The sequence below is a fragment of the Fragaria vesca genome, linkage group LG2 (genome assembly GCF_000184155.1).
Source record: "Fragaria vesca subsp. vesca linkage group LG2, FraVesHawaii_1.0, whole genome shotgun sequence".
Taxonomy (NCBI): domain Eukaryota; kingdom Viridiplantae; phylum Streptophyta; class Magnoliopsida; order Rosales; family Rosaceae; genus Fragaria; species Fragaria vesca.
Window position 1 is genome coordinate 10,550,226 of NC_020492.1, and position 12,372 is coordinate 10,562,597.

The 12,372-nt window shown below is 39.6% G+C and overlaps 1 protein-coding gene across 2 annotated transcripts; it reads left to right on the forward strand.

Moving 5' to 3' along the window:
- Window positions 1-7,704: 7,704 nt before the first annotated feature.
- LOC101314142 lies at window positions 7,705-9,818 on the forward strand. 2 transcript variants are annotated; one of them, XM_004290225.1, is made up of 4 exons: window positions 7,705-8,100; window positions 8,198-8,235; window positions 8,321-8,415; window positions 9,464-9,818. In XM_004290225.1, exons 1-4 carry the CDS (start codon window positions 7,841-7,843, stop codon window positions 9,605-9,607), a joined length of 537 nt encoding a protein of 178 aa, XP_004290273.1. In that variant the 5' UTR covers window positions 7,705-7,840; the 3' UTR covers window positions 9,608-9,818. The 2 variants fall into 2 exon arrangements, with proteins under 2 accessions (XP_004290273.1, XP_004290272.1); XM_004290224.1 differs by having other exon boundaries at window positions 7,762-8,235.
- The last annotated feature ends 2,554 nt before the right edge of the window (window positions 9,819-12,372 follow it).

Genomic DNA, 12,372 nt, shown 5'->3' on the forward strand with positions numbered 1-12,372 from the left:
CTACTCTCTCTCTCTCTCTCTCTCTCTCTCTCTCTCTCTCTCTCTCTCTTTTCGACTCTATATCTCTCTCTGTCTAAGATCCACCAGATTTCCCCGCTAAAAATCAATTTCCAAAGGCTACTGCGCCACTATTTGGAAAAGAAAAAGGGAAAATTGTCTAAACAGTGTCTCATTTTTTAAAGAAGCAAAACTTTCATATCTTACTTTTAGAAAACTTCAAAACAGTAATATCCCACGTTCTTACCTCGACTGAAGTTTGGTATCTAGAACCGTTAGCTCCGTTAAAAAGACTGATGACAACCATTTTTATTCATAAAATGACCAATTTACCATTTAGTTTTCCATATTATATAATAAATAATAAAATAAAAAATTCATAACGGTACCTCATCTTTTCTTACTCATAAACTTTGGTACTTCAAGTTTTAAAAACAACAGAACATTAGACCTAATTTTAGTACTTTTAGTCGTAACCTCCGATAGGGTAACTGTCAGCTGACCATTTTTTATGGATATTTTTACGTCTCTTCATATTTCAATTCATTATTTTTCTCTAAATATATATTTCATTTTTGTGATAATAAAAGATGAGATACCGTTATGACGAATTTCTCTTTTTATTATATAAAAAGAATATCAAAAAAAAAACTCAAGGGTATATTGGTCATTTCATGAATAAAAATGGTTGCCGTCAGTTTTTTTAACAGAGCTAACAGTTCTAGATACCAAAATTTGGTCGAGGTAAGCTGTTTTGAAGTTTTCTGAAGATGAGATGCTAAAGTTTTGCTTCTTTAGAATGTGAGACATGATGAAGTATAAAGTATAGAGACAAAGAGATAACAAATGAATCATCATCTTATTCATTGATATGAGCCCCTTATACAGAGAATTACACAATACCAATATGGTAAGGATATTAATACATAGATCTAGTCTAACTACATATCTTATTGGCATAAGGCCAAAGCACACATAAAAAATATCTAGAAAGATAAAGAATATCATAGAACAATCCCCTTGTGCCGCGCGTTGATATGCCGATTGTGCTGATTTGTTGCCTTGTCAAAAACCTCGTCAAGTCACAAAAACCCTGTGAGAGAAAAACTGAACCTTGATCGTAGGAGAAAAAGAGTACAACGCACCCTTCACATTTGGTAGTGACATATATAAATGTGCTAGACTCCTCCTGAAGTTTGCACCTCCCCCTGATCTTTACATCAATCATAGGGCTCTTTCTGATTTTTACTAATCACGGAAGTTTCAACAACTGAGCATGTCAATGCTCTTTAACATGTCTTCAAATGTGGCATTGGGCAATGATTAACTAAATCATGCCGTATTGTCCTCAAATGATCTTTTACACTTAGATCTTGAGGAGAAGGCTGCTTGTGAACTCAAAACATAAGTTCGAGCAGGAAATCAGATTTTCGTGCACCATGACCTTCAGTTACTAAAACAGTTGTAACTTCCTCTAGGAAATACATATGAATGAACCATAAATGATTTTGGAATCTAGACTCATTTAGCTTTCCAACCATATATTACACACGTTCTGGTTCGTCATGAGCTATTCACAAAGTCCCGTCGAAGTTGACTGTTTTGCCAAAATCAGATTCTCGGACAGATTTGTCCTACTTTACGAAAACGGCCATAACTCACTCAATATGATAGGTGTGATCAAATGGTTGGTGTCCTTGGAAAGTAGACACAAAGACCTTTCCAATGGCACCAATTTCACGTTTTTCAGTGTGTGAGATTCCTTATAGGTCCCGCGGAAGTTGACCTACAAAACTTGGCAGATTCTGATTTCACTTTTGATGTGTCTTTCTTATGTAGTGATAGAATTAGCCTTAACCTTTCATACCATTAAGTATTGAAAAAGGAGTTACTGCCATTACATTGGCGTTGCGTGGGCGTATAGCTACACTTAGCTTTACAACTTTTCATAGCGAATGAGATGTCAAGTTTTTCGTATTGTGTTGAGTACATTGATGCGTCTTATTGTACTTAGATGGGAACTCCATCTCTTAACACATATTTGTGATCTTGCTTTAGACAAAACGACGGATCTCTCATTAGAGCAAAGACCTTGACTAATCATGGGAGTATATGTAGGCCTCACTAGTTATAGAGTGCCTAAGCCGATTGATGAAAAATCATCATCAATACAGTCATCGAGTGTCTTATCGAGACCCTGTCTTCCCAAGATCTTTTTCTTCGGATGTTGATAAATATTGGCATCTCTTGATCCATCAACAGTCCATATAAATCCGGAATGAACACGCAAAGGCATAATTCACCATATCCCTTCCCAATCAAGTAGAGTCCATGTGCGTTTCAATACATTTAGCAAATGCATGCTCTTGTGGTTTGGAGCCACTTGATTCGAATGAATGAAGTCTGTTTAAGACCTCCATTTATATCTTTGATCCCATATAGATGTTATTATTACCACATTCATAGGCTGCATGTTCAGTTATTCGGAAACTACCAAAGTGACAAAGTAGTGGAGTTCAATGACATCCATTACGAGAGCATATCTCATCGTAGTCGATCCCAGTGCATGTTAGCGAGAGACCTTGCGCCATAAGGTGAGTCTAAGCTCTCGTTCTCACTACGCTATCTAACAAAGACATAGTTGATAGGGTTTAGCTTGCGGTGTCGGCATCACCTGCCCAAGGACCTATCTCTTTGTTAATGCTGGATCGCATCTTTCCATTAGGCCAATCAACTAAGTTGATATTCATCAACAAAGGGTGGTTCGATAGTAGACTCATTACTCCACGTCCTCATGTACACTAGTGTAATACTTGTAGAGATTTCTATATAGATTGGATTTGACATTGAGGCGTCCCCCAACGATAATCACAATTTAGACTTCATGAGACGGATTTGAGTATCACTGATCAATGGATCAGGTTGTGCCAAGCTCGCTTTCTTCCTAGTGCGAGGAAATATCGAACCTAAGGGTCTCCCTCCTTTTGGGGAGCCACACGGCCTTTTGACACCAATTTTGCCACTATATGGTGTCACCATATCACCATCCATGGTGATGACGTCAAGACCAACACACCTTTTGGTCGCGTCATGTCCTCTTGGTAGGACATCAATCCTTGTAGACATATTTGCAGCATGTGATCTCGTCACTTTAACACTTTAAGCATTTGGGATCAAGATGAGACTTAGTGGGGACAAACCACGACAATTCACGTCGTTCCACTTGAACACTTGTGTTCTTATCTCCCCCTAACGGCGGGAATATTGTCTCATCAAAGTGACAACCCGCAATTTAGCGGTGAATGAGATTACCTAACAAGGTTTCTACATATGTGGATTTATAGGTGGAGGTTCATATCCAACTTAAATACTTCTTCATCTCAAATGACCCATCATTGTACGCAGTGACAATGCGATTTGACACCTAGAAATAACATTTAGCCGAGCCCAAGGATTGGAGATCCGTTTCAATCCTGCTGAGCTCAAGGATTGCAATTTCGTGTCAATCCTGGTACACAGTCACAAGCTGTAGTACAACAATATTCAATGATGGTGGGTCGTAGATGAATAGTAAAGCTACATGCAAATATTGTATAGCCCCAAGACGCAATAAAAAGATTAGTGCGCATCAATAATGTTCGAGCGACAAGCTAAAGTTGCTTGGTCGTAGCCTCGGTGAGACCGTATTGCGTGTGAACATGGGGTACATGACACTTCAACTTTCATCCCGATAAATTTCTTTAAAGAATGGGTAGTGAGCCCGTAGAAGTATAAGCAACATAAGCAATAGATAATAGTGTGACATATGACCAGTGCGTTAACACTTCAACCAACACCATAAAACATAAAAAGGAGTCCGCAAGTTGGTTGTATCTATCTACATAATTTGATGTAAGAATGGAATGTTCACTTTTGTGTCATTTAGCATAGGAGGGTCTCACTCCTAATTTAGCTAAAGAATAGGCTTTCAAAACGAGCAATGAGCATTGCAGGGGGCCAATGCTACATCTAGGAAAGGCCGGTGCACCTTAATTGCTTGAGGAATTGACCAGACGACCTCCAGGAAGTTGGAGTCGTGTTCGGGGTGACGTCAATGTCCCCCAGATCACCACTATGCTTCATGGTGATGCTAGATATCGAATGTCTTAATTTTGAGCGGAACAATGGATGTCCATAAGAATTTCTCAAAATTTGGACTATCGCTTCCAGGATGACTTAAATAGTCAAACCAAAGTCTATATGAGTCGGTGTCCCAAATATATTGTTTGGCGATAACATGAGATTCGATACTCGAATCGTAGTGACATACAATCCACTAAATTGACTCATAAACTTCTCTAAGATGCATTTCAGTCTACATTCATGAGAAAGTATACACAAAAGAACACTCTTGTTCATTCTCACAATGTGTTTTTAAATGAAAACTATTAGCAGGAATATCTTTAAAGCTCAATATGGTTCGATTGCCTCTCAATGCATAGAGGGTATTTGTGACATTGATCATGGTGCCATGAGGCATCAAGATTCAAGCTAAACCGCATCCCTGAATGACCGGTATAATTCAATCGTTGTAATCACAGAAGATTTACAAAGGTACAAAATCCAAAAATAGTTACCAGTTCCTTAGAATGTTGTGGATAGTTCCACTATCTGTGAAGCACTCAATGTCTCGATGAGACATATATACAAGAAGGAGTAGATAGGCAAGTTAATAGTTCCACTTGAACCATTTAAAAGGATTAAAAGAAGCTACGAAAAGCTGCAATCCCGAGAGTGCATAAAAATTTCCACGCAGAATGACCTTTGCTCACTAAAACAGCGATAACTTCTTCGTTAAAATAGATATGGATGAACCGCAAATTTTTTGAAAACTAGACTCGTAGAGCTTTCCAATGATATAAAGTTCACTATCTGGTTCATCCGGAGCTGTTCACAATGCCCAAACAAAGTTGACTGTCCAGAAGGGATAGATTGCTGTTTTTCGCAGAATTGGCATGTGCGAAGCTGTGAAGCTTGCAGGTGGCATGTAGGCTTAGCCAAAAATGACGTGTGTATGATCAAAACCAAGTCCTTTCGGTCGTAAACTTCATGACTAGTTAGCAAAAGCTCCCTGACATGAACAAAAATTAACTTAGAGGACCTAGAGGATTTGATCATGATGATAATTTTCCGGTTTTGACAAGTTTTCAACATCTTTTGCAAGGCGGCAATTGGATTAATAGCGTAGGGGGATCCAAAATCAAAAGCTTTCGATAACTCCAAGTCAGTATGACCAGGCATGTCCGTGGAGGGTCGATAGTGCGAGACACACTTAAAGCCACTATCTCCTTAATTTCGGACAATTCTAAGACATTACACTGAGCTTGGATGAGCTTAGTTGAACAATTGATGATGCAAAATCTGCTATAGGGTAGAAGATTTAACCGGAAACACGTTAGCGATCCTTCTTAAGGATGCAAGGCCGTGCGTCATCTTCACTTGGAAGAGACCAAAACGGCACAATCTAACCATGTAGATTGTAAATATGCCATGCTTCTAAGGACGATGTAAAAATGTACATCTTGTTTGTAAATCAATACGAACCATAAGAGGAGAATAGTTTCATAACTTCGAAAAAATTCTCAAGGCATTCATTATTACTAATGTGAGTACATCGAGGTCTCAAATAGATGAAGGACGTCGATACAACGCCTTAGTACATAGAGCTTGAAACGAAAATCAATGTCTAACCGATGACGTCAAAGTCATGGGTAGCTAGAGCAGGATCCGAATATTTGAAATTCGCGATCATGAGGATGACTTTCTTGTCCTCATATTGATTTTCTGTACCTTTTTGTATGCATTCACAATTTGAAGGAGTTGGACAATCTTGAACCAGTGATCTGAAGATCCACAAGGATTGCATTGTCATGAGCTGACGTGAGTAGTTTTGACAAAATGGTGTCTAGACCGGGAGTGTCGCTATTAGAGCCGGCGACACCTCCCCCTCTTTTGTAGACATCGGCACGACGTTTTCTGTCGTTGCCATGACCCATATTGTTGTCCCCACATTAGGGGATAATCCCAAATAAGTTTATCACATTAGCGTATATACAATTCCCGTTTGTATGATCAAAATCAAGTCTCGTTGGTAATTCCAAACCAACTTGGAGGATCTCGAAAACTTGATGAAGATCGAATCCACTAAAGATTATGGATCATGATGCCACAAAAGATCATCGACAATATGTAGTCAATTAAGGTGGTAAGCAATCCACTTGACTAATAACTCAACAAGTAGAGTTATATGAACGTTTCGAGAAATGCTCCATGAGTGCATTCCACAGTACTTTGTGGTCATTACTTTTTGCACAGATTGTCATTGAAGGCTTTTGTCGATGTGGCGCTTTAAAGACTTTGAGCGCATGAGATGTGAAATCTCGACATCTAGGCTTGTTAGCTTGGGGGTCAAAATATGTGGTTTAATCCTTTCCAATGAAAAGTCCCACATATACCAAGCGAATATCCGCCTTAGGCATCTAGTACATCAAAACTCAAAGGAGCAGAATGTTACATTGCTCTTGCATACAAACTAAGCTGTTATGAGACTCGATAGAGGTCACAAACAATGCTTTTAATGGTTTGTAATTCGGATTGATCACACACAATCCGGAAAAGCTGTGAATTGATCAAACACAATTCGGAAAAAGGCATCGGATTGATCAAACACAATCTAGTGATAAGTCGGGGTTGATCATACACAACCCGGACTAGGAAACAAGAGTGATCAAACACACTCTTGACCCGTGAATAAAATTTTAGGATTTTTGGTACCTGCACATACAAAATCCCAAGCATAGAATGGAGATGGAGAAGGGAGAAAAGATTTTATCCCCCCGAGTTATTTCAAAGTAAATAATTGTAATATTAAAGCTTACTTGCTAGTTTGCCAAATAAACTATGTTTATAAGAGCTTTGATGAGTTTGATCAATTGCAGGTTTCGACCGAGGGTTGGGAACCTTTCTGGCTTTCCTTGGAAGACGAGCAATCTTGAAATCTTTGGTTTCTAGAGGCTGCCGAGAGAACAAACAACGTTTTGCTTGCTTATACTTTGAATTTGGGGCTGAAAATTTGACAAGAGGAGCAGCTCTTAATAGGGAAGCTTCTGTCAAAAATTCAGGTTGATCGGAGCAAGGGAAGGTGGTGAACCGGTGGTCGATAGTGGCGGCGGTCTGGAATCTTCCGGTGGCCGGTTTGGTGACTTTCCGGCCGGTTCTCAGGGTGAGGCTGGCGGCGTTGGATCCGGGACGGAGAAAGATTTCTGGGATATAAAATTCCGGCAGAGGGAAGTCGAAATTTTGGTCGAAAATTGAGAAAAACAAGGCTGCCTGATTTTAGGGTTTTGGAAAACAAATGGTGGGCTATTGACTCTAGGGTTAGAACAAAGTGCATGATAACGTGATGAAGTATAAAGTGTAGAGATAAAGAGATAGCAAGAGAATCATTATCTTATTCATTTATATGAGCCCCTTATATAGGAAATTACACAATACCAATATGGTAAGGAGATTAATACATAAATTTAGTCTAACTACATATCCTATTGACATAAGACCAATGCACATACAAAAAAATATATAGAAATATACAGAATATTCTAGAATAAGACACTATTTGGACTATTTTTCCAAAGAAAAAATAGAAAGAAAAACAGAAAGAGGTGAGACACAAGATCAATGTCCAAGCGAGACACTATTTTGACCATTTTTCTTTCAGAAAATTAAGTGGCGTGAGCGGGAGTGAGCGCGGTGCATAGTGGGAAAGGTTTTGCGGCCGGGATTTTGTCAAGTGAATACAACACTCATGGCTTATGGCTGTAGATCTTGCTTATTGGGGTCGCTGCGAGTAGCTGCTGGGTGGCGCCGTTCCTACGTCAAGTTGGCCTCTTCGTCGTATGCGCAAGGGGGAAGGGAAATTGAAGCTGATGAAGATGAAGATTTCCCTGTCAGCTCCGGAATCAGCAGACCCCTCTCTGAAATCCTCAAGCAAATCAATAAGAAAGTCCCTGATACCCTCGTTAAATCCCGCCATGAAAATGGGTTTACATCCAAATACATCCCCTGGTATCATTCCATTCGAAATCCTTTTTGTTTGTCTTTTCATTTTTTTTCAAAACAAGTTCTCCGCTTCAGTGATTGTGGTGTTGTATTTATATTACAGGCACATAGTTAATCGAATCATGAATTTGCATGCTCCAGGTACTGTTTTGTTTTACTTTCACACTCCAGTTTCCCAATGATATTCCCATTCTTTATTTTAATCTTAAATTCCTTCATTTCGTAGAATGGTCTGGTGAGGTCCGAAGCATCACATACTCTGCTGATGCCAAGTCGGTTTCTGTTGTTTATCGTGTCACGCTCTACGGAACTGATGCTGAGGTATGTATCCTTTCGTTTATTTTCTGCGGATGTAGATGGAACTTGTCTTTCACAATGTCTGAACTATACGGATAATCTAGTCCATGTTTTTACTTTTTGTATGGTATTCACATATCTGCGTGCTAGATACAAATGAATGAATAAAAGCACATCAATTGCTTTGTGATTACTGTATTGGGCTGTAACTACTCAGGATTCTGGTCTCTACTAACTGTTTTCCGGTGAATCTAGAATTCAGTTGTATTTTTGGAAACTCTTTCTGCAGGTAGCATAGTGGTAGTGTTGTGTTCTTCCTCGTAAAGCATATTCAGTTGTAGGCTTGTAGCGTATTATCATCAAAACGCAATACATGGATTTTGTACTTTGTAGAAATGAACAATATACATATGGATGGATAGTATGCATGTCAATTCCTTCTGAGATTGTGCCCCTTTGGTAGCATTTTCATGGATGTTTTTCATCATAAGAAAGCGGGGGTGCTTCTTTATTTCAATGTTGATTTTGCTGTTAGCACAATTGTCTTTTCTGATGTAAGATATTATGTTCACACATTCCATTACTATCCTTAAAATTGTTTAAGAAAACATCAAAGGGAACTGTTTAGAAACCCAAAAACCTTGTTTTAGTTTTCATTTTTCTTTGAGATTGGAGAAAGGGGTTGAAAAAATGAAGAGAGATATAAGAAGGACAATATTATGATCTATAGAACAGAAACTATATGAATTGTTTACTTTCCTTTTCATGTGCCATCCTATCACTATATGCTTTCTTTATTCCCTTCATCCGACCTCTCGATATAGTTCTTCATACATCTATACCTGCAAACCAAAGGCCAAAAATGAAGAATAAAAGTGGTACCAAGCAGTCCTTGAGATATATGTATCAACTTTGTTCTAGACTTCTGGTAGTCGAAGACAGAATGGGTCCCTCGTTCAATGAACTAAAAAGTTTGCGGAAGATTTGTTGATGCTCCTTTAAGTGCAGTCAGCTTGTATAACAAAGGAAGGATCTGACACTTTCCCCATTGTTTGTTTCATGTTTTGACCAGATATTTAGGGAGTCTATTGGCACTGCTTCAGTAGATGACACAAGTTATGGGGATCCAGTACAGAAGGCTGAAGCAATGGCATTTCGTCGAGCTTGCGCGCGCTTTGGGCTTGGTCTTCATCTTTACCATGAAGATTTATCTTAGTGGGGTATAATGCTTGTGCTTTGAAGTTTATGGCTTCTTTGCAGTTTTGGTAAATGGATGATGCTTGTGGCTTATCATGTTTTGTTGAACTGATCAATGCAACCTAGTACCTTGATATGGAACTCTGGTGTTGTATGCAACTGTCATTTAAGCCTCAATCCATGTAAGTAAGCTATCTTGTCGGGTAATTTGCGGTGATATAGTAGTATTTCGGTTTTGTGTTTAAGTTCTAGCTATACATTCAATGAATATAATCTCATATCCACTGTTAAATTACGGATGGGAGTATTTCCTTTTGCACAAAAGGACCAAAATGTGGTGAGAGATCAAATTTTCAGTCTGGATTTGTTTGTGATCTTCGGCTAGTAGTGCAGCCTAAAAAATTATAATTTTGTGTGTATTTCATAGACTTTGTGAAGAGAAGGCAACTGTGTTTAAATTGGGCATCCGAATCCCAGAGAAGCTGCTGTTTACCCGGGTTTGCTGTAATGTTCCTCCAGCATTATGAGATGCAGGAGTTTCGTGCAGTGCAGCTGGATTCCTTGAGACTTAACTAGCAATCAATATTCTTTCTTGTATAACAATGAATCTAGTCTGCAGCAAGTGATCAATATGCTACAAAATGAGAGGTTTTGTCTTGTGTTTGAAGGCCTTAGGGTGACTGAAATATCACATAGCAGATGCTAGGGATGGTAATGTTCAAGCTTGGTGTGCTATTTGTGGTTAGAGGCTACCTAAATCAAAAGGCAGGCTCAATAGTCTGCATCAAAGGACAGGAGACAAAGGCCCGAATAAGTTCGGGTGTGAAAGTCCCTCTGCCAATAAAGCAAACCATGGTCATGAGCCATCATCAGCACTGATTGACGATGCTATCATATTTCCTTAAAATGTCAGTAAATTCTATCCAGCCAGCCACGGCAGAGCAGCCTACATAGGGGGCGGCACAACCCTCCATATATGCCACCCACAGTCCTGCCCACAGGAAGAGAGACACACAAGTGTTTGGTGAGCTGGAAGGGTGTGTGTGATGTAGCCTTACCTTATAGCTAGGTGGGAATGTGGGATCTCTAAAAAGTAAAGCCGTGCGTCAGAGGCCTCAGGCATGTGTCGTGAGTAGGCAACCACAAATACCTCTCCAAATTTGTTAGATCATCTTCAAATGGAAAGATTAAGTAATCGAATCCAGTTACATTCAAAGTTGATTCTATAAAAGAGTTACTCTGCCTCCCATACATTGTATGTATGCCATATCAACTGGAGAAGAAAAAAACCCCCAAGGCCTGGCACTCTGGCAGCCAGATCAGATGAGAATTAGCTAGCTAGGAAAAATAATGAATGGAATGGTCAAAGCAAATCGGAATGGAAGACAGCTGCCCCAGTTGCGTTCCTGCAGTTGACAGCCTAGAATGACCTGGCCCTGGCCAGATGATACGTACTTTTGCTTCTTTGTTTTCCTCCCGGCCTATTGATTCCACTACGTAGTGTACTACTTCTACAGTTCTACTTCTACTTGCGCGTCTACCCTATTAAATCAATATCGCACTCCTGTACGTACTCCATTCTTTTGCTCAAATTACTCTCAGGGATATCTTATTGCTTACCCGCTATCCCCCTTCGGGCTCCGTTTCCGACCGTCACTGTCCAGAATGATCGATCAATGTGGGTCAGTGGTCACAGTGGATTCTATATATTGACTCTTGGATCATTTACTCCACCAACCATACATGATGCTCATGATGTATGTATGTGTGTGTATATATATATATATATATGTACAGGAACTAATTCAAACCCTTATTTATTTATACTTTTATAGCCACTCGCAACAACCATGAGAAATTTAGTAATGCGGATATATATATATATAGCTAGCTAGCATTACTAGCATACACTGATATTAGAGGATTAGGGAATAGAGAAGAGCTAGCGTACGTGTGGGCGGTGAGGTAGATGAGCAGGGCTCAATCAGCTTGATAGTGATATTGTGCCTAACTTAATCTTGATCCTTTAACATGTTTAGTCACCACTAGCTACTAGCTACTTAATTAGTACTATAGTGTAATTCATCAAGCATGTCAAATTATCGAGGGTGATCACAGTTGAGATATTAGCGCGCTAGTGAACCTGTAATTAAGCCAGTGGCATATCGACTGGATCACAATAAACTTAATGTAATAATATTATAATGTTGAAGAAGGATTAGAGTAAAAGAGATTAAATTTGTTAAAACTGAATGAGAGACTGAGAGTGCATAGAAAGAATACCCAGATTCTTCTGCAAAGCAGACACAGCATGCAGCTTCCATCTATTACTATTTACTGGACTGGAGTCACTGGACTGGACTCGATCGCACGGGACGGGACGGCACGGCTCATCTTTGACCACATTCCCGCCTTATTTCCCTCCAACTCCCCCCGTTCCGTTTCTACCGCTGGGCGTTTCGGGGCTAAACGGTCATTCTCCATCCATCTCCCTCTTAAAATAATCAAAACAACGACAAAAGGATGAGGGACATAATAATACAAACAGAAGCCATTCTGACTCTCATCATTACGCGTGGCCTAACTCCACCCAATATAATAAACACAAATGGAGTGTACGTGCAGAAGACGCGGGTACATGTTGCGCGTAAGTGAAGGGTGTCTTGCGCCACAATAATTTGAGCAGGTGGGGGCTGCTTTTGTCTATATAATTCATGAGAGGCCCTTTCCTTTCCCTTTTTCTTCTCCAATTGAGGGCTGCTTTTGCTTTCTCTCTCTCTCTCT